Below are 22818 nucleotides of genomic sequence, written 5' to 3' on the forward strand. Positions count from 1 at the left end.
CCGCCTCCTCCGCGTCCAAAGTGTTACGCTGGCCGGATGCACCCATCAAGTAGCCCCTTACCTAATGGCCCCCACGAACTCGTGCCGCGGAGTAATACACGGAATCACCCCCGATGCAACGCCTGACGACATTATACGTGATTTGGACTGCTACCAGTCTGACATCCTCTCTGCCCGCCGCATGGGTAGTACGAACTCGGCCATTCTCACGTTCTCTGGCACACACGTCCCTTTTTACGTGTACTACCAACGAATCGAATTTCGGTGCCGCCCACACAAGCCACGTGCCCACCATTGTACAACCTGTCTGCAATATGGGCACCGCACGCTGGCGTGTCCCGGCAATCAGCAGCGGTGCCCCATTTGCTCCACCGTCATTACCCAGCCCAACGAACCGCATCCCTGCACACCCTGGTGTCTCCATTGTGAAGGCCACCACGCACCCTTCGCTGAAGTATGCAATATCCACAAGACCCGGGATGAGGCCTGTTCCAAAGAGGCAAAGAAGCAGCTCCTACGGCTAAGACAGCAACAGAAGGGCCTTCACACCACGCCACCACCAGTGAAGCTACCACCTCCTGCATCGTCCAAGCCACCCACTTCGAATATGCCTCTGCCGCCGACTGCCACCTGGGGAGGCCAGCGACCTAATCTACCCCCTTCATCATTAACTCCTGCATCTCAACCCGCACTCAGTGCACAAACGAAGACTGTGCCAGTGAATCCAGACCTGCTCACGCCACCGCATGTTGGAATTCAGGTAGGGCCGCCGATTCCACCCAGACTCACCTCCCAAAGTTCTCCCACTTCTTGTAAGATCGACCAGCTCGAGCAACGACTTACCGAGCTTACGTCACGCGTAGTTGCCCTTACATCGCTAGTCGAGATCCAGCAAACGCGCCTCGATGCGCAAGACCAACGCACTTCTAGCCTCTAGGCGCTCATTACCAAGCTCACAGAGTCTTAGTTAAACTATCTTCATTGTTAGGCGGTGGGATCTGAAATTTCTTTGAAGAGAAAGCGATAAAGGTGTAGTTTGAATGAAGGTGTAGTTTGAATTTGAACGGCGCAGCTTGAATGAAGAGGCAATGGGTATTAAATAAACTCAACTTTATTGCCTTCAAGTACTATCTGCTCTTTTTATAAACTTTACGCGTACAAGTTCACTTCAGCTCATCCAAACTCTAAAGCGAAACCCAAAGCAAATGCTGAGCGACCAGAATACAATGACGGCGCGATCGGATACAAGCGATGCTATAAAGCGTCGGCTTCATAACGCTAGGTACCCAGCTTCGATTCCGACCACAGAACGTTCTTTTTCTCATTTAACATCATCATTATCATAATCATCATAAACTACATCATCATCAGTTACCTTCCATGGTATAACGTGGGATACTAGTGAGACCAAGAATACTCCGCTAATAGAACCACTCATTGGTGGTGTTACGGACGCTGATGACCACGTTTGTTACGCCCATACCGTTGTCCATTCCATAGTTCCTTTACCGGGTAGGAAAGCTTACCTCCTCCCAAAACACAATTACTCTTCACGCTGGACTTTGCGCGACCTGCTTATTTGTTAAATTTAACAAGCGTGAGCATCTGCAAAAGTACCCATGGCTTCAACGCAGGGCCGCTAGCCAGGCCCGCTAGACTTCCTACATCAGTAATCCTGAGTCTCTCGTTGGTTGAAATAGAGTATTAAAGTATCTGCCACTCAATCTTGTAGCGCCCCAACCACTTTATGGCGCGCTCGCCTCTTGATGCTCCAAAGCGCAATAAAGTCATGCACAAGTTTTGTTCAAGAAAAGATTTCTTGGTAGGGATAACAAGCATGTAATTCTTTCGCGAACAAAATCAATACTGGATATAATTATGAGAACAGATGAAGCAGAGGCGACTCCATAACCACACTCTAGCAAGGTCTTTATTCCATCCGGAAATCTTGTTTGTGCGTTTCGTGGCCACTAACAATGACATCGCCTGGTAACATGAGTGCGTGATTGCTGCTCACTGCAAAACGTTCCACACCTTTAAGGGTAATTTTCATTGCCTGTAACTAACAATTTTGTTGATGTTTCTTTAAAAAAACCTCACACTAATTTTTGTCTATAACAAGCTTACACCCTAGTAAAGTCCAAGAAAACACCCTTTTTGCATGGGTTTTTTTTTGTCATTTGTAACATTGTAACGATCTTAATAGGGTACTTTTATTGTGTTTTGCTAGGCGTTAAGCGTGTTATTTATAGACAAAGGTCAACCTTAGGGGTGTAGATCACTGTACTGCGCGCCGCGGCACGCCCAAATTGCAACAAAATCAAATCCTACGGTTACCTCTTTGCACTTTCGTTATTCGTATTAGGAAGACACCCCTTCGACGAATGCAAAGTGGCATTAGCAGTATGTGTAGCCACTACTGTAGTTTCATTGTATCAGATGAATAATAACGTGCAGTTAGAACACTGAGAAATATATTTGAACTTTATTTTTTGATTCTATCACTGCTGCGTCATTCGCATTCCTGCTGGCGCCTTGGGGCGCGAACTTCGAATGTTTGTGCTATTTTTGGTCTTTCGAACAAAAACGCATTTAGTGGCAGGAATACAGCTGAGGGATCTGCCAAAAGCTAGCTCCTTTGAAATTTAACCAGGTTGTTTTCCTTCATACCCATTTCAGGCAAGAAGTAGCAATACTGTAGCATGACAAGCACGAAACAAGCCTCTTTTCTCTAAACACGCTACAGCCAGGATCTTTTGACGACGGAGACCTAGGTACTCGGCTTGCGCCTCCTTCTACTCCTCCTCTCCTGCGGTCCCACATTCTCAATGGAACTGCTTCCCTCTTTCTTCTCTGTGCCTTAACGGGAAAAGTTACGCTTACGCTTCCCCCGCTAGCAGCCACGAGAAAGAAAAGGAAACGAAAAAAATGATGCGCACATAAATAGCTAAGTGAAGTGTTTTTTAGAACATTTTGGCTTCATTCCGGGGAGCCAACCATAATACATTTTGAAAAAACAATTTACGGTGCACGTAAATTAGTGCAAATGTAATTCACCTCACAATTATGGAACAAAAATGCTAGTGTAGCGCTACTTCCTCTCATTATCTAGGTGTACATGGAAGTGACAAAACCTCTCGCCAATTGCGAGTGGGGGAAGAAAATCGACAACCATGCAGGCTAACTTCCTTTATAAACTGAAAAATGATGCCTGCGCCACATCTTTGCGTAATTATGTTGTGGAAAACTAACTTGTTCTTTCATTTTAACATTTCGCACAGTTTACTTCCTCTGAAGATGTTTTTTTAGATTACGTAATGCTTCTACAATATTAGATTTGCCCTTTCCCAAACTGCGGCTTGAGTTCGTTAGTATGTCTGGTACGATGTTTTTTTTTCGCGGTGGTGTTCCCGTGCTATTCCAATTCTTGTTGCCTTAGACGCCTAATTAAACCGCTTCCTAGGCTGTTTGCCAGGCTGTCCTATAAATACAAGGCTGCGATAGTAGCAGAAACAAGAAAACAACACCAAGAAAAAATTAAGGAGATAATGCATATGCGCACCCATGGACACGTGCAGCAATAGAAACCACGCCGTTAGCGGGCATAAAATGAACGCTGTGCTTTCCACGCCCTTGTTCTACAGATTTCTTTGATCTGGTGTATGCAGTGACGGGCTCTGTACCATCTGCATCAACAGCCGCTGTGAAGCATGGCGACGAACCCAATAGCGACGTATTCGCTCCACAATTTAACTCTAACTCTTCAGCGTTCACTATATTGAGTACTTCTTAGGTGTCCTAAAATTGTTTCTGCGACAAAGGATGCGTGCGGAAAGAGGTTTCGATGTTTAATTTCCGAGTGTGGCCCAACCACCATTATGTCCAGTAGCGCAACTCAGTACTCAGAAGTAAACACCGACGACAAGTACGTTGTTCGTTGCAAAGGAGGGTAGCTGGTCCCTTCGCTTTCATAACCAGTCGACGAAAAGGATATGTGGAGGCGGTAAGCTGGTTAAAAATGAAACTTTTTGGCACTAGGTTTGCTACAAGGTATAACAAGAGAACCATATCGAAGTCAGCATGTTCATCAACTTTTTATCCTCCACGCCCCGCACTTCCAACACCAATTTCACACCCTTTGAGAACTCTACAAAACCCAAGGTCCTAAGTTGATCACCACCATTTCGTGGCCGGGAATTATTGTGAAACGCTCAATATCTGCGTTGCCGCTTTAATACAAGTGGCGCTATCGTCCTTGCACCACCACAGTACTAACAATGACTTTTGCTTAGAGTATTACTGTGTAAGACGTCTTTAGTGTCTGTGCCCTCAGCCAGAACATTCCGGTTGTAATATGTATTCATTAGGTGCGGAGTACCTTACTACCACACAATGTCGGTCCGCGTTCGTGCGCATAGCATTTACAACCACAAAAAAATCACACAGGCATCGGCAGGATTCGAGCCTGCGTCTGGTAGACCAGACAGAGTTAGTGTCAGTCGTCGTACCCATTGGGCTACAACCGTTTCTTCCTTTATTGCCTGTTAACTATACAAAACAAAACACACACACGACGCCTCACCAACTCATTTGTTGTGTACTGTGCCTAGAATTTCTTTAAACATGCCAGAATATCAAGCACGCTTGTCCACTCCGGCGGGTCATGCTGGGCTTGATACACATCGCGTATGTAGAAAACACTTTCAATGAAATTTTCCATTACCGAGCGGGCATGCGAATCTGCACTGTCGACAGATTTTCTAGTTTTCCACAACGCGTGCAGGCTCAACAACATTATCATGTCGTACGGAATTCCTCCATCATTTACAACGGGCAAGTAGCGCATACCGTGTGAGCTGATCGGCAGTTCTTTTTTGAGGGTTCTTTTCAGATCATCCCAGTGAAACAGAGCGTCCCAACAATTAATAAACACATGCTCTAAAATTTCATGGTGTTTTGCAAAGACGACAATCAGTGTCCCATAGTACAAACAGACCTTTATTATGCAGCCACGTTTTTACTGCTGGTGTGTTCGTGTGTAGCTTAAAAAAGAACGACTTAACTGATGGTATTACTGGCATTTCTTTCACCCTCCTTAGCACGTCTTCACCCGTTGTGCCATTGGGCTACAACCGTGACTCAGAACCCGAGAGTCAAACGGCTTACTCCCTCGCCTGTAACGGTGCGGATTACCTTAGGACCTCCCAATCTCCGTCCGCGTCCATCCGTGCGCACGCCACCATCAAGCGAAAATCAAGCGAAATTCGTTTTGAGCCGTGAGCTGCAATTTTATTTAGGGAATAATAAAGGTCAACTCACGGCTCAAATTGAATGTCTGTCGGGGCGCAAATCGGATGTCACTCGGGGCGCAAGTTGGATGTCATTTTTAGTGCCCGTACTCCACACCCTCGCTATCATCCACGGAGTGGAGATGCTGCCATTTCTTAATCTTATTTACACTCCGTGTCTTGACCTATGTCACCGCCGGAGAGGGAGATGTGGGAAGGGAGTTGGGGAATCTGTGGGTCAGTGAGTGCCCCGAGTAAATGTGGTCCTGTATTGCGGCTTCTCGAACCTATACGAGAAGAGAGTCTAGGAAAATTTTCCTGTGTTCTGTGGACCCTTCGGGATGGGTCCACTCCCACAGCGTTTGTGGCCTGACTTGAAGAGGAATGAGAGCATGTGCGTGGGTTCTCTGGTCCTTCAAGGCAGGGCAGCTCCATAGCAGATGGTATAAAATCAGCGACTTTGAGGTGATCCGCACTGTTTGCAGGTACCGCCGCCGAGGTTTAGACGAAAGCGTGCATGGTGTGCGGCGTTACGGCAGTGTTCGTCCGAATACGTCGAAGTATGGCCGTTGCCCACCGGTTATAACCGGATGGGATGGAGTAATCCTCTTCGGATAGACGAAGTCGAAGCGCTGCATGTCGCTCAGCACGTGCTTTGGCAATAGCGTCCTCGTAGTCATGCTCTAGGTCATTTTTTCCCCTTCGAACTCGTCGGGTAGAAGCTCCCTAAATGGAGGTGAACTAAGACACCGATACTTGCTGATATCATTCGTTCTCAGGCCCATGTGTATTAGGAGACTTCACTGCACGAACGTTGAGGTGAGCCAAATTATGGATTCAGAAAACCCGTTTCATGAAAACATAACACTTGTTTAGGGCATGCGCTGTACAATAACACTAAGTTTTAATTCACTTTTTCAGAGACTGTTTTATAGCGTAACCGTTTGCCTCAAAATGAGCTCTTCAAACTGTCATCTGTCGCTGGCACCATGATGACTATAAGCTGCCATACCACTGCAAGACACAACTTATTCAAAAATGAGCCCGCAGCTGACTTTTTTGTACTGGTGGTTTTAGCAAGCCTGTTATTGAAAGATTATATTTTAGGGGACAGGGTTACATTTTGTCAATTCCCCGTATAGTACATATGTCGCCCCGTATAGTACATATGTCTCAATATAGATGTCTTGTTTATTCAGTAAAAACCACAGTGTACCTCACTTCTTGTAAGGCAATAGCAAGATGATGGCTTGTTCGATCAAATCTTCTTGCATGACGTTTAATCCTGCGAAGGCAATAAGTAACATTGTTTGGCCACAAAATCCCCTCTCAGTATCTAAACAGCCAATTGGCAGCGCATGCTGGCTTTGTTAGGCAGTTGTAGAAACACCCCAATTGTCCAGCTAAACTCCTCGAGTTCAGCGCTATCACCACGTAGCTCAAGCCGTTAAGTGGTCCACGAAATACCTAACGCACTATCTTTTGCTGACTGTGCTCGCAGTAAGACAAACTTTACGCCAAACAACCTTATAAAGTCCGTATTCAGCAAATAAAAAAAACTAGAAACACCCAGAGTGAATTTTTATATCATACCAGGCCCTATTACCCATAGTCAGTCAATATTTATGTATATATTGTGTTTTGTTTTTATCGTTTATCATCATAGCCTGCACTGTGTTATTTTCTACAATTTTTTGGTGAGATAATATGTTCCTACACTTCGTCCGACTTGAAATTGACTTCGATGAAGTGGCCAACAGACCGGTGGTCCAGCAGGGTGTTCCTCAGGTAGGCGATCTCCGACCAGACCAGCGCCTGATGGCGGTCCTTTAAATCACGGAACTGCGGCTTGTGCCGCTGATACATCTCCTTCGTGACGTAAAGCAGGAATAGCAAGTTTGTCAGGGGGTGGAAGTGGGGCCAGTCGTTTCTGTTAAACGCATTGGAGAGTACAATTGATTACAACCAGAGAAGGCGCTGAGAAATTAAACAATCGTTCGAACCAAGGTAAGTTTATATCACTTAACATAAATCAAGCACCGTAATATGTTTCTTTGAGTTCTGGCTGTGAAGCTTCATTCTGTGATTTTAAAGAATAAGGGAGGCCTAATAAGCCACCCTCCTTTTTATTTCCGGCGTTTTTTGTATTTCTGTGGAATTTTACTCAATGTGTGAAAAGCACCCTTCTAAATTTATTGTCTGGGCCATCCCACACAGCATTTTGTAACTTGATGCAACCAGTAGAAATGGAGTTTGTTCTTGGGATTTAATTACGTGTTTTACTCTTTCATATCTACACAAGTATTGCACCAATGTTTCCTTAACTTCGGCGGCTACTGAGACCTCATAGGCGCAGTTTCGTTTTGCTATACATTTCATTCAGATTTGAAACCAGCCTCTCAAGAGCTCTACATTTCTGAAATGTTTCAAATAATACCGCAGACATAATAGCATGCTGCTCTGTAGAATATTTATTTAGGAATAAATTAAAAGCTTCAGGAGCTCAAGTTTTATTGCGGTTTCTTGTTACCTTCTCTAACAATCACTGTAGATTGTCAATTTCGGGTCTAGTGTTCCTTAGTTTCGCTTACCTTCTCACCATTTGGTCACCGCTTTTAACCTCTTTGTAAATAATATTGAGAACCGTGCGCGTGTTGAAGTCAGGATTCCATTATTTAAATAATCCTTCGATTATTCCGACCGATAGAAAACCCAATGTAGCGAAAAACTTAATAAAGTATTGAAGTGATCCGTCACACGTGCTTGCAACAGTCACGTTAAGCTTTCGACGTGTGCTAGTATAACTCTTACATCATAATATAATAGCCTTTCAATCGAAACCTAATACGCGTACACTGCTTGTCAGTTTAAATAACTTGGCGGCTGTCATACTCTACTAATGACGCACCAAGCTGTTCTCATTTCATTACAGACCTGTGCCTCTCACAAGCGTTACATGCCAAATTCTCCATTACGCCGTTCCATCTTCGGCCCTTCCAATATCCTACAACGAGATTCATTTTTGCGCGGCCACAACATGGCCTCGCAAAAAGTTCCTTTTCTGTGCTACGCCAAATCTATCTGGAAACCGTCTTATATTCTCTAATGGCAGTCATTTTTTGTCCGCCCACAACATAGCCTCACGACCACAGTGCCCCCCAAAAGTTTACTAAACTTACTTGCATCTTTTATAAAACAGGAACTAGCGAATGTGATACTCCCTATTGCGATATTTGGGCGCAGCAGCAGTGCACTGAGGCAGCACTCTCTCGTGGGTTCTCTCGTCGGCAGCTACGGTGAGCCTCTGCGGTGGCGGCGCGAAGTGCGTTCCATGAAGGCACCGCGAACTGCGTCTTAGGAAGCGAACGCACATTATAGTACGGGCACGCCCCCCTCACGTTTTCACCCGAACGTTGCGCCGTCGAGCGCCTCGTGCGGGCACAGCCCACTCCCCCTCCTCACCACCGCATACTTTTGGAGAGCGCTGGCTCGCGCGGCCACGGCGAACCGCCCTCCCCTCTCAATTTTGCGACGCTCTCCTGCTTTGCTTTCTTTCGTCGTTCGCTTTTTCTTTTACTCGTCGGTCCAGACCATCGTTCCCTCGGTTACCCCGACTACCTACAGGCTCAACCAAAGACGGCAACCAAAGGGCTCAGCCCTAAAAAGGTGGCGCAGCTTGTACTAGTGGGGCAAGGATGGCGAAACACCAGAGCTTTCGGCCACTCTCCCTTTCTCGGAGACGCGGCTGTTGCACATCACATGGGTTTCCTAACTTGCCCTTGAAAGTTCTTCACGACTGGCAGGCCTGGATCATTTTATCGTTTTGTCCGCAGGCTTTCAGATCTCTCCCAAAGTGAACCGCGTTAGCACGCGATAGGACCGGGGGCAAATGGCTTCGCGAAGTCGGCGTCTGTAGCGCGTGCTGTCCTGTGTGTCCCACTTCAGCGCGAACGCACGTGAACTGGCGAAGGGAAGAGCACGCGAGAGAGTACGCTAGGAACGGTTGGCAGAGTGTTGTCGCAGGTCTAGTGGTGCCGGCACGCCCGATGTTGTCCTGGCTAGGCGAGGTTTGGCTCCGCCTACGCGGATGGGCGAAGGTAGCGCCGAGCGCCTCGCACCGGAGGACTTTTTTCTTGGTATTTTTTATTGCGAACGGCAACGGAGCAAGCGCAAGTTTAAACAGCCCGGCTGGTAAAATTTTACGATTGAAGCAGCTCATGGGCAGAACGGATACATTTGAGATTATCAGGATCACCAGGAGAGGTAAATCGCAAAACATTTTATGGTGGATTCCGGACGTATAGTGAGAACTTCGGCGCGAAAAATGTGCGAAGAAGCGCTCACAATTGGTCTTGTATAATGTTTGATCTACCTGCGTTCTTTAGGGGTATCCTGACTTATGCTAAACATAATACAAGGTGTAACTAGGAGGCCAGTTCTGGTATTGGATGGTATGAATGGCTAAAGTATGAATACTTTGTGTTCCCAACAGCCGTCAGCGAAAGCAAACATTCGTTACAAGTCCGCCTGTGCCGTGATGCTAGATAAATAGAGTCGTTGTGTCATGAATACTGCCAAAAGCCTGCGCAAAAAAAGGTAAGAAGTTTGTTTTGTCCCTTTTAAGGTCTGCTGCTTGGTAATTGTTTGGTATTTATATATGACTTATTTATAGCAACGAACTCTCGCGAATCAACCTACCCGCACAAAAAGATTGCCATGTGGCGAACGTCTGACCAGCGCTGGGTCTTCTACCTCTTCGTCGTAGCCCGGCACATTTACCGTCACTGCCTTCGCCGGCTCTCCGTTATCCATGCCTATTCGTCCTTCGCACCGCATCAGTGAAACAGGTTCTCCTTGGTTTTTCCATGTCAGTATCGTTCTTCGGTCAAATAAAAAAATATCTTAATTTGTTTATTTTTGTTTTGGTGTGACATTTCCACGTCATTTGTGCAGAATACCCGCCCACAGCTATCGAATTTATTGATTCTGCCTAAACATTTGCACATCATGTCCGAACACTCCTTTGCAACTCTGAAAGCTGTGCGGGGAGAAGGAAATAACAAAGAAGCAATCACCTCCATAAATGTTCTCAGTTTTTCTCCGAAGTATCTTGCAAATAAATGTCCCTGCCTCTTCATATTTTAAGCAGTCCGTTTATCATCATTATTTCTGTTATTTAAGCCGTTTAAATCTGATTTGAACACACACCATAATGTCTCCCATTTCAACCCCGCGATTTCAAAATGAAAGTACTCACTGATAGCGTGGACTCAGGCTACAAGGGCAACCTAATTCGTGTTTTTTAGACGTCAGAGAGGATGTATCATTGGGAACTGCAATTTTCTGACGGGTATTGTTTACGTGACATATTTAGTTACTCCCGACTATTTGGAAAAGAAGCGCCACAATATATTTTAGTTGCTCTAGGTCGACCTAGCTGTTTGGTACCTCCCCTTTCTAAATATTTAACAGATGTATGCCTACCTTATAATACTTGTCATGTGCTTATACACAAACTGAACCTCATGGTTAGTAGGGCGCTCAAACAGGTCGTCAAGCTCAGTGAAGATAGGGGTGTCCCCTGAAAACAACAAAAAAGCACGGTGAAGTATAAGCAAAGTGAGCGAGTACATAGAAGCATGCTTTATTGTTTAAAATACGTGCGTGCTGATGTAAGCAAAATGTTTTCTATAAAACCGTGCTATGCGTGTAGTTTACCTTTCATTATAGTTGGACACCAATAAGATAACTGATCGCGTTTTAATAAATTATAAACGACTGGTGGCATAAAACAAGATCTAGTCATGTAATTTTTATACCACTTCGCCTGCAAATTGGTTTCGACTAAAATAGGCAGGCTGCAGGATGAGGTCACTACACCATCTTAAAGCACCCGGCTGTACTTCTCGCGTCGAACCGAAAAGTACAGCCCAGCCTATGCAGCTTGAACCTCAGAGAAAGCACAATAGAATGGGTTACCATTCATAAATACTTAGGTATAAATTTAGATTAGTTTTTGCACTGGACCCCTCATATAGAACAACTAACAAAGAAATTATTATTTGGCTGTTTCGCACTGCCAAACGTAGGCGAACATTTTTTCTCCGCATGTTTTACGCCTAATTTACTTTGCCGTGCTTCACAGCCACATGACCTATTGCATTAGGTCATCGGGGTTCACGTACGCGTCACGTACAGGTACTCTGTGCAATCCAAAAAAAGAGCCATTTGAATATTGGCCGGAGCGGCGAGGAATCAGCCATCAGCTATGCTCTTCACCGAATTTAACAGATTGCCGTTTGATAGAGTTAGGGACTGTAATACTGCTGTAATTATCCACAAAATACTCACCATAAAAAACCCGTACTACTCGTCAACGCTAATTACAGCCAAGCGAGATACAAGGCACGCTGATCACAAAAATCTTAACCTGCCAATAGTACATAATGTTTATGGTCAGCGCCTCTTATACTTTATTGAAGCAAAAATATGGAATAACACATCAAACTTCATCAAAACAATACCAAATATGTTGCGGGCTATAAAACAGTCCTTCAAAATTCAAGTACAATAAACCAGAACCGTTAATTTGAATGTAAGAATCACTACTGTGAAAACTTAATAAACAGTGTAACTTCCTGCCAATTATGTTTACTTGTGTGCGACAATCAACCATTTTTGCCCAGGATTGCGTTTTTGAAAATATTTCTGTAGTGGATCCAATACTAGCCGTACAGGCTATGTGTCCAGGTTCCTCATCAACATGTTTTTGTGGTGTTTTTCGAATAAATAAAGTACTTTGCTCATCTTCTTCTTCTATCAGAAAACTTCGCGAGTAAATGCGAATGGCCACACCTAAATAAAGTTTAAAACTGTGGCTCTTTTCAAAACAACAAATTCTAAAGACATAATGGGCTTTTTAACTCTTTCAAGTCTTTGCTCCTAGACCACACTAGTCGATGGTCTTGCGTAATGTACTTAAGCAGACATTTGGAGCTCTTCTACACCTGTCTATTTAGGATATCGCTGAAAAGCTGCAGAAATTAAGCGAGAGAGAGAGGAACAAAGAGAGATGGCTCTTTATTAAAGGAAAACAAAGAGGTTTGCCGGCAAGCTGTAACGTGCATGTTCATCGGCGAGGATGGGAAGAGGCAGTAACGACTGTAAATGAAGTAGAGATAAAGAGAGAGGAAAAGCGAGCGCATGGCAAAGAAAATTTACACGGAGCTTTGGGAAGGTGACGTAAACATCAGGACGTTGTAACACGATGAGGATATTTAGTCTGTCTCCGCTACCCTGATTTCGAGAAGAATGCAAGTAATGGAGAATTCAAGTAACACTTTCCACGGTGTTAATGGAAACCGCCACTTTCTGATTTTCTTGCGCGCGCCATGGGTCTGCCGCGCCGAAGACGATGACGACGAATCTGCAAGCCATGTATTCGTGATCCACACGTTGAGACAGCCACCGGACGAGCTGACAAAAAAGTGAAGGCCTACAGCGAAGCGAGGGCGCTCTCCAAGAGGATTAGCCCCACGTGGCTGTCCCCTTGTCTGTCTTGCACTCCTCGTCCCCGCTATTGACTTCAAAGAATCCTGCCTGCTATCCCCACTTCTTGCGGGCCTGGAACCCTCAGAAGGAGCACGGAACACGCCGACATCTAAAGGAAAAGCCTCCAACACCGATGTGTGTTTTTTTGTTTTTTCGCAGAGGCGGTGAAGGATCACGCAATTTTTCCTTAAGGGCGCTGAGTATGTCTGATAGCTACCATGACGCACTCACGTCGACAAGCACAAATAAAATTTCGTCACTTGTCGCTTGTTTACCGTCGGATTATGGCACTCAGCAGTAGAAGTGGAATGTGGGTGTTATGAATGGGCCAAGGACCACGCAGGCAGGCAGTAGACGAACACTGTTTAACACGTCGAAGAATATATTAAAGAGGACGGAGGACAAGCACAGGACGTGAGCATAGTAGAGGTCGGGATGTAACAGAGAAGATGGGTTTCGGTCACACGTACAAACAGTCTACAGTTCAAAGATACATAAAGTAACCTCGGGGTTCACAAGGTCCGAGAGCAATGCCTAATAGGCCAGTCAGCTCACTCTCAGTTGATCATGAGGCGTTTCTAGGCGCTCCAACAGCAGGAACGGCAGCGCCCAACAGCCGGAATGGCGCGTCAGCAGTCGGCGCACCAGCACCTCGATGACGGCGCCCAGACGAGCTCTCGAGTCTTGGCGGAGGGTAGCGCGGTCCCGTCTGGGGTGGCCCAGGCGTCTCACGGGGTAGTTCCCACGGACTGCGCCCTGTTCCGCCGCTTCGCTTCCAGCCGTTGCCGTTCCAGCCTCCGCGATCACTTACGCGCGGCTCCTCTTCTTTGTCATCGTCATTGTCGTTCTGCCTGGCTCACTCGCATGGCCAATCACTCTCGTGGCCATTCGTCACAGTGGGAAAGCTAATTTAGGCGATCTGATCTGCTTCCCTATACCAATTCGGATGAAGATCGTCCGGGAACATAAAGTGGTGGTCATTATCTTCTGGCTCAGTTGGCGCTTGAATTGGTACGATTTCTCGCGGTGCTTTCTATCTTTTGAAACTTTGTTCGACGCGGAACTGGCAACCATGGGTTGCTGATGTGCCAGAAGCACCGAAAAAGACTCCGTTCTTCTTGAGACTGGAACCTGATGTGTGCCAGAGTTCTAATGTGGGCGTGGGGCTAATAAGATCGTCGAAATTTCTTTGCAGTACTTGATTTCTGCATTGTATTTTTAACTTCCAGGCCATATAAGCTATTTGTGAAAAAACGTATTAGCACCTAGTTTTCAGCTTAAACGCTCCATCCAATCATGAACACAAATTTTTCACGGAGTGGGTGTTTAGCTACTCATCCGGGCGTAGCGCTTAAAATCAGGGTTCGTTGCGGCAGCTTCACGTTCTGCGTGCCATTTCTCAAGATTATCAAGCATTCTGGGACCACGTAAGAATGGCATGCAATGTTTTTCTATGTGAAGAGCAAGGGGAATATCCTTAGACGCCCGTAGTCTTTCTGACCTCGCATTAGCGCTACGTGTCAAAATTTATATGGTTCCCCTTATGTTCCATGGGGGGCGTTTTTCTTAAAATTTCTGCACAGGTCACAGAAAAAAATTAGTAGCTCCGCTTTAAGACACCAGTGACAGATGGCACAAATCTGTGTGGATTTTCGGTGCAAGAAACCTGCTTCTTTCCTCGCTGTTAGCTGCAATGGTGGCATAGTTGTTGAGGCGCTGCGCTGTTATGCTTTATGTCTCTGATCATCTTGCTGGGTTGGATGGAACAGTTTGTAAATGTGCGCAAAGCTACAACGCCTTTATTGACATATTATTGTTGTATAGATGCAGTTTAAATGGCCATGTATGTCTCAATAACGGCGCTCTGCACAGCGACGGTAAAAGAGGATACGGTCTTGGCAATCCTGCTCAGTATGACTCAAAGTTTGGAGCAGCCAGGCGGCCAATCAAAAAGTGTCATGACGAACATGAAGTTTTTAGACGGCAAGCATCACTAAGGAAAAAACAGACTTCTGTGGTTTCTGCCTCAGAAGATTCAAAAATACACCATTCGTTGAGCCAAAAAGAAAAACCCTGTGTTATGATGATGACTGAATATTTTATGGCGCAAGGCCGACATGAGAAAAGCGTGCAGCGACACTGGGAAAATGTTGATATGGAATGTAAAATAGCACATGTAATAAAATACATAACAATAAAACTTTACTATTTTAAGTTGGGATGTTGGGCCATCATAAGCTGTAAATCTGGGCATGTGAGTTCCAAACGCCTTTCCTTTGCTCCCAACACTTGGATTGAGAACTGGAAGGCGTGCGTTTCGGGTCAAAGCTACCCTGTGAACAGTATGGAAATACCGGACGCACCATCATTGAGTCGGGACGACGCGAATCCTGTGATGCGTGCCTCGACACCCCTCGTTTTGACAACGAGGTTTCGGCCGCGGATGATGAACTTGGCCGTCTTTTCGCGTGTCGCGCCAACAAGCACCCTGTCAAGCCTCAGGTCACGGTGCTCGAACTGCAGGGCCTCTTCGGCTACGGCCAGGGTCAGCGCTATCTGCTGCAGGATGCTCCACAGTTGAAGCACGTCGGTAAACTGGAAGGGTTACGATGGTAAGAATATATTCTAGTCGTCTTTGCGACAGCTAGTGCACTCCTTAGTGGGATTATTATTAGCGAAGCCTCCACCAGAAATAACCATTCTCTATGTTAGTACATAGAAGTTGAGGCATCGTACACACGCACACATCTTTGCAATCCATGCCACGCCAAAAAAGGTAGGAAGTCCTGAGGAGTCCATTCGAAAATTATACTCTAGCCGTTCCCAAACTTTACGTAATGTGCAACATGCAAAAGTCTGGCGAAATATCATTTCCGTCGCGTCCTCAGAGCCCCTGTCCTATACTTTATGTCTGGGGCAAAAACTTTTTACAGGAAATTTACTTTTTGTTACCATAGGTATCGCACAATTGTTAGCATTATTTAGCTTCACGGAAGAATTCCATGGCTCTTGGATCTTTTCCTTCTTTTTGAGCAGTACTTCCAGAGGTTTGTAGTTTTAAAAAGCAATTACATAAGCTACAAACAAACGCGATAGTGCCTAGAATCCGAAAATGTAGCTCCAAAGTGTATGACTGTCTGGGCGTAGCTGTAAACTGTATGAGTGTGCAGCTATTTTGCCACAGTTGAAAAAGTCAATAAACCCATTACGGCTATTTTCTGCAAGAGTGCTTTCCAGGTGGATTGCCTAAAAGGGAAAATGGCCACCGTTACACAATTATAAGAATACTCAAAGTACAAGATGGATCTAACTAAGCGGTCGTAACAGAAATATTAGAGAAAACATTAACAACTCGTGTTTGTAGCATACAATTTCCTTTTGTGAATAATGTGCAGGAAGGCTTTAGCATGCCAAATTTTTTTTATTACCGGATCTTGGTAGTAACATTACATTTTGTGGCTTGTAGTTAACCAGGTCCACCTGGTCGTTACTGCATGAGACAGTAGCCCGCTGAGTACCACAGAAAACACATAAGGAGATACAGCACCGTGACATTATGCGCGACGCTTAATGCAATAACTTGTCCTGCAGTGCACCTTAACTGCAAACGGTACAGCGTTGTATGCCTCAATGATGCGTACAATGTTGCGACCAAACGCGCTGCGGGACAGCTAACTTTACATAATAGGTTTTACAAAATTATGTCGGTGATAAGCGAAGGCACATCCAGAGCCTGAAGAAAAGAACTCTTCCCGTGGTCGGAATCGAACTGGGCCTAACGTTATCAAGCCAGCGTATTTTTGAGTGCGCCAATCCAACATGGTTGGAGAAATTTGCATATTGTGCTTTAATTTTTAATCGTGTCGCATAGAAGAAAGCTTCGCATTTTAACAATGTTAATCCTCAGAAACTGGCTTTGATTTTTACCAAACTCAGTCCCGTGACCTAACAACGTTTGTTTCTGGTTTGGCAAACAGTAATGCTTTATTCCTACACTGAGCACTAATTCTCCCTAGTCAAATTGAGAATCGCATCAATGCCACTATTAGATCTGCCTGTTTATTGCGAAGCCTTTTGGATTTATAGCGGAGCCTCCGTGCCTTAAGGCACAAATTGAGGCCGACGTCTGTGAATGGATACGCCCACATCTCTGTGCAGCTACGGTTAAGCTTAAGCGGTGGCAATCAGTGAGAATTGAAATCTCTCATTGATGCTCCTTTCGTAAGCTAGAGCACCATACAAACATTGAACTTTTCCAGGGGCACACCAGCGTTGGTCATATGCCATACAATGTTGAGAAGCATTTTGAACTTATAACTGACCCTCCGCGCGTGAAGGTACAAACTGAGGACGACTTCTATCAGTGGATACGCCCACATCTCTGTGTAGGTATGGTTAATAGCTTCAGCGGTGGCAATCAGTCAGAATTGACATCCCTCATTGATACTTCTTTCGTAAGCTAGAGCACGATACAAACCTTGAACTTGTCCAGGGGCACACCAGCGTTGGTCATGTGCCATGCAAGGTACGCCCTTTTCACGTTCTCTGTGAGAAAGCAAACAAGAGTTGGTCGTGAGTGTAACAAGATGCCACGGCGTGGACGACATTTAGCTGACTCATCCTAGCCCATGGGACTGAGTGTTCAAGATAGGATTATATGTTGCAACTGTGTCCTATCTTTATCCTTGCATTTATTTTGGAGTGCTAGTATATATAGAATAGCAGTGCGCTTTTCAGGAAAGCTGTAAAGTTGCACGAAAATTTAAGTCTGAAAGTACGATATAATTATTACTGTAAAGGTAGAGCTGCAAGCACCCATAAAGGAGGTGAAATAATTGATTATTTTTAATAAATGTTTTGTAGGTATAATAATATGGCGTTGCTACAATAAATTCTTAACATCTGTGCACGGAGTAAAGTATGCGATAATTACGCACCGTGGTTTGAACTGTGGATATTTTGCGTTACAAATTTTTTTCTTCTTTTGGAGGTAAAACAGGGAAGACATGTTCTGTACCTGAGATATATCATTGAATAAAATTCACAGGAAATAGAAAAACAACGCCGTGTGCGGAAAAATTTGTTAAAATGAACTACCAGCAGCTCCTCGTGCACGAAGCGTTGCATGGCCTGTTCTCCTGAGGTTGCGCGTGAACCGAAAATAATTTCGTCTCTGAACCATCGTTTTAGAGAGTTTGAGAACCATTCAGATTTCCCAGCACCATAAATGCTAACATTAAAACTGCAGATAGACAGCGGGCTGAAGTGAGGTTATATCCAAATTAGGTAATGACAAGACCTGTCGTGTTATTTTCTGGTGACCCACCAAGCATATTTCTTAACCTTTTCTGTCGCCTAACGATTGATATAGTGTACCTTTATGTTACATCATGTGCTTCCCCAAATGACACATATAATGTAGCTATCCCCAATGCCTCTCAAATACTGCAGTACCTGTTGATACGAGACAAATCGCGGGAAGGTGTAGAAACAAACAGAAGACCATGTCTTCAAGACTTATGTGTATTTAGAAATATTATTCATCCTGTAAATACATATCCGCTGCAAAAAACGCGGGCATTTTCATAACGGCCACACAAGGAGGCAAGCGAAGCCACGCCAAGTATCGAATATTTATGTTGAATTGGTCCCATTATAATGTGATTTGATTGATTGATTGTAGGGTTTAGCGCGCCGACGCAACGCAGGCAATCAGGCGCACCGTAGTGGAGGGCTCTAGATTAATTTTGAACACCTGGGGATCTTTAACGTGCACCGAAATCTCGTACACATGGGCGTTTTTGCTTTTCGTCTCCATCAGAAAAGCGGCCTCCACCGCCAACGGGAATCGAACCCCGGACCTCGTGCTCAGTAGTGCAACGCCTTAGCCACTGAGCCACCGCGGCAGGTCACGTTAATTAACGTAACAGCGCACAGCAGGGACGCACATGATGGCCGTACCCATGCAGGGACTGAATCCCGAAATTTTCGACATTAAATTGTCGAAAAAATAACAATTATTATGCATGTGCTTGCGCATCCAAAAGAGCGCTGGACACACTATGTACGGCGTTTGGGGCCTAAAATATCATTATGATGCCCAAGGCCCAGGTGGCTAAGCCTACGGGAAAACGAAATTTTGTTTCATCCCTAAATATTTTTGTTTGTCAGTGTCGGAGGGCATTGTTTATATCGGACCGAAATATAAAAAAAAAACACTAGCCAAACCCACATCTTCCAAGAACGTGGGTGCGCGCCCAGCTTTTCCAACTCCAGAACCGTAAACTCGTCCTTTATGGAATCCCTGTCAAGCCAAATGCGTAGCTTTTGACAAACCACAGCCCAACCCAAATCCGAACACATGATCAACCCCAACCCAACCTTTGTTCTTCCTCTGAGCAAGACCCGACGGCAAGTGACCCGCGTTTGTGTTTCAGTTTGCGTTATTAAAGTGAAGCTGTATTGTTCTCATTGACGCCGTTGTACGCCAATACGCCCTGCAGGAAAGCCATCTTTCTCTGACGATGATGACGAGTGAAAGGGGGTGAATTGAAAGAAAAAGACGCTTTCTTTGGCTGGAATCGAACCTTGGTCCCTCGCGCCATGAAGCGTGTGTCTATCCGATTTCCTAATTCCGACATGGTCGAAGCGGTTTGGAACACTTAGACGACAACCAAAGAATCTGTCACAAAAAGAATGGCGTTGCTCTGCGTGCCATGGGGCTGTGAGCTACAAGACTTTTGGCCTAACTTCCCCATTTGAAGTTGAGGACATTAAGCTTAACGTCACATCTTAGGGTTAAAAACCAGAAGCCGGCGCCCACTCAAAAAATTGCTCACTGAACACAAAGCAGCAGGCACCGATTCGTGCCGCACACCCCAAACCTAATGTTAGGACTACCGAGTGCACAGTCGAGAGTTTATTCTAGAAAATTGGTGCGTACAGGGGGGATAAAAAGAAATGCGAACAACGGAGCGCACAGCCTCCGACTCATGCTGCACCATCTGGCTGAAAAATCGGTAAACGGCGCGCACGCGCACTTCTTCGAGAGAGTTTGAGAGTGTTGCCTACATTTGTGGGAAATGCTTGATCGAGAAGCGACATCGGTCGTTTACTTCGAGGCGCCTTTTCACGCTGCGTCGCTACTGAGCAACCTGTTCCGTGGCGACGCTGGCGACGCCGGAGGACGCTGCTCAGTGTATGATCGTTAAAGGGAATAATGCTAGCTGCAAACGGACTGCTGCGCGCTTGGCTCCCAAATTTAGTAACTAACAGATGCTCAGTGGCGACAGAGTGTAAAAAGACGTCTCAAAATAAATGACCGGCGTCGCTTCTTTATCCAGTATTTCCCCTAACAGTAGGCCACGCTCTCAAACGCTCTGACAGAACTTCGCATGCGCGCACTTTACTGACAGGGCAGCCAGATGGTGCGGTATGCGTCGGAGGCTGCGCACTCTGTGGTTCGTATTCCTTTTAATCCCTCCTGTACCTCTAATATAGCACATGCTCGTAATGTGGGATTAGCCAACCAGAAAATTCATCATTAGAACGATTCACGTTCACCCATCGTCGTCGTTATAGGATGGGTGCATGATTTTTGTCCTGGGTTTCTCTCCGGGGGTGCGGCTGAAGCGCGGCCTACACATTACGCAGCCGGACTTGAACTGGCAAGAAACGGTGCGGGCGAAGCGAGCTAACATTTCTTTTTCTTCTAAGGATGGAGAGAGCGCCTGTGATAACTGCAAGCATGGAGTGATCCGGCGCGCCACTTGTGGGAGCGGTCGCCAGCTGCGGGGGGGGGGGGGGGGGGGGGGGGGGGAGTGTTTTGGCGTACGGCGCCGGCAAACCGGTGGTGACACCAGTCAGCCAATAAGAGCTTCACTTAAAAACGTGTAGCCTTTCAAACGGCTGTGGGCTACACGGTGTTTGGGCATATAATTACCTCGAAACAATAAAACGCGCCATGATCAGGCACCTACGGCAACTTTGCGGTTTAGCATTAAGTATTTTCAGAAGTTTCATATTTCTGATTATCTGTTTAGGAGTTAGCTTAGCCATGCTATTAAAAGGATTATATCAACAGCTTTATATCTTCGCATGAGCGTATGGAGCGTAATATAGAGCGTAATAACATATGGAGCGTAATAACAAGTGCTAGAGCACTGTTTTTTTGCCATTATCTGCTTTCAGTACCTAACATGCGTATAATGTTTGAAATGTCTCACATCGAAAACTTCCTACAAGCGCTTGTTTCACTTGATGACTGATCCAAAGGGCGTGTAGGGTGGTAAGGATAATTGCCCCACAGACTGAATCACGGAAAGGATACTCGCAACCTCGCAGTTTATGCCATTCCCTTTTCTCTTTCTGACCAGCGTATAGCCAGTCCGATTCCGATGTACCACAACAAAGGAAGCACCTGGAATACTCCTCTGGTCTTCACGGCCACCACAGCCATGCGCACGAAGCACTGATGGAGATCAGGTATCAGTGTATTCAGTAAGACCCAAAGGGGTACGCTGGTATTTATCCAACTTGATTGTACAATGTATGTATCCTAAACGCCACCGAGTAAAGCGCACATTAACGAGCTTTGATGATGATGATGATGATGGCAACCTGAATTCAGATTCACAGGCCTATGGGTTGGGCACAGGTGATTCGTTTTGCGGAAGAGCAGGCAGTTATACAGGCTTGGGTTTGCTCGCGTAATATAATAAGAAAAACATAGAAAAAAAGATAATAAGAAAAAAAAATGAACGGCACGTGTGTCGAAGCAATGTTAAACATTTCAATATAATTCAAATGAAATATAAATATTAATATAAAAAATATAGGTTTTATAATTGGAAGCAACATTAAACATAGATGTACTTGTAATGTGCATTCGATGAAGCTACGTCTCAGTTGTTGTGCATTGCGCGTTAACCATCAGCATTCGCGTGTTTTACGTTGTTTTAAAAAAGAACCCTTGATTATTATTGTTAGAAGGCACGGATGCCTTACTTGAAAGAATATACCGCGAGTACACGGCACAATGTCTAACCTGTGTCCGTGGCAGCAATTTTCTTTAGCATCTGGAGTTCATCAGGGTAGTCGTCGAGCACACAAGTGACGCTGCAACAAAAGTGAGGGTAGACTAACTCGTAGCTTTGTTACATACAACACGTTATAGTACATCTCCAGACTCTCCTGAGAATCCGCGCAACCACTTTCAAAAAGCAGCCGAAAGGACTTGGTTCCCTCCGTAGACAGCGTAGGAAGAGGGAACAAAAAAAAAACTGGCTCCAATCCCTGCTGTGTAGGTGGTTGCACAGTAAGGCTGTAAACGATACCGACAACAATTGCCCATGCGATGTTCCTTGAATTTACACCCGTGGCTCTACAAAGAGTGAAACCAGAGATTCTGCCAGCCGTTACCTGGAATTCGCGGGGGCGGCATCCCGATTGCAGCAGCAGTGTCGGCCACGGCCGGGCTAGAGCGGCGCACTACGCCACTGCTGTAGGCCGGCCGTGAGTCGGAAGTGAGAGAAAACGGAGAGGAGCGTCTTCCGAAGGGTGAGACAGCGGAACCTAGCCATCCTGATGTGCTAGCCTGGGGCTACACCACCGCGCGACACAAGCGCAGGCACCGAAGGCATGGGGGCTTAGTGATTCCCAATTATACCGATTGAAACTAAGTTAAACCGGGATGTAACGAACCTGTACGAAAGTAATTCCTGGATTTAACGAAGTTTTTCAATTCCCCATTGTCACCCCCATTGAAGCCAATGTGTTTGCGACCTCTATGAAACGAAGGCGTTGCGACGGTTAACCTTGATGTAACAAATTCGCTATGCTAAAAGTCATTGGTTTTGCCCTTTTCCCGAAAAAATCGGCTCCAGAAATTAACCTATTTAGTTCGCCCGCCACGCAAACTTACGGGCGAACTTCCGGGTGATTGCGGTGTCGGTGAGGTGCTGCGTCTGCACGTCGGCGT

At 45.6% G+C, this 22818-nt stretch overlaps 2 protein-coding genes across 2 annotated transcripts in view; both read right to left on the bottom strand.

The window, feature by feature from the left end:
- The window catches only part of LOC144180226 (serine/threonine-protein kinase haspin homolog), a 79892-nt gene extending 72738 nt beyond the window's left edge, over window positions 1-7154 (bottom strand). The window contains exon 1 of the mRNA XM_077708606.1: window positions 7006-7154. Coding sequence (XP_077564732.1) covers window positions 7006-7154 — 149 coding nt within the window. The remainder of the gene's footprint in view (window positions 1-7005) is intronic.
- A 3593-nt stretch (window positions 7155-10747) lies between these two features.
- The window catches only part of LOC144180227 (uncharacterized), a 50076-nt gene continuing 38005 nt past the window's right edge, over window positions 10748-22818 (bottom strand). Inside the window, exons 8-11 of the mRNA XM_077708607.1 lie at window positions 21886-21956; window positions 17317-17384; window positions 15203-15434; window positions 10748-10869 (exon numbers count right to left, since the gene is read on the bottom strand). Of these exons, the coding sequence (XP_077564733.1) occupies window positions 10769-10869; window positions 15203-15434; window positions 17317-17384; window positions 21886-21956 (472 nt within the window). The 3' untranslated portion in view covers window positions 10748-10768. The remainder of the gene's footprint in view (window positions 10870-15202; window positions 15435-17316; window positions 17385-21885; window positions 21957-22818) is intronic.

This window comes from Haemaphysalis longicornis, unplaced genomic scaffold (genome assembly GCF_048455015.1).
Source record: "Haemaphysalis longicornis isolate Haplotype H1 unplaced genomic scaffold, Haemaphysalis longicornis Haplotype H1 scaffold_4, whole genome shotgun sequence".
NCBI classification, from domain to species: domain Eukaryota; kingdom Metazoa; phylum Arthropoda; class Arachnida; order Ixodida; family Ixodidae; genus Haemaphysalis; species Haemaphysalis longicornis.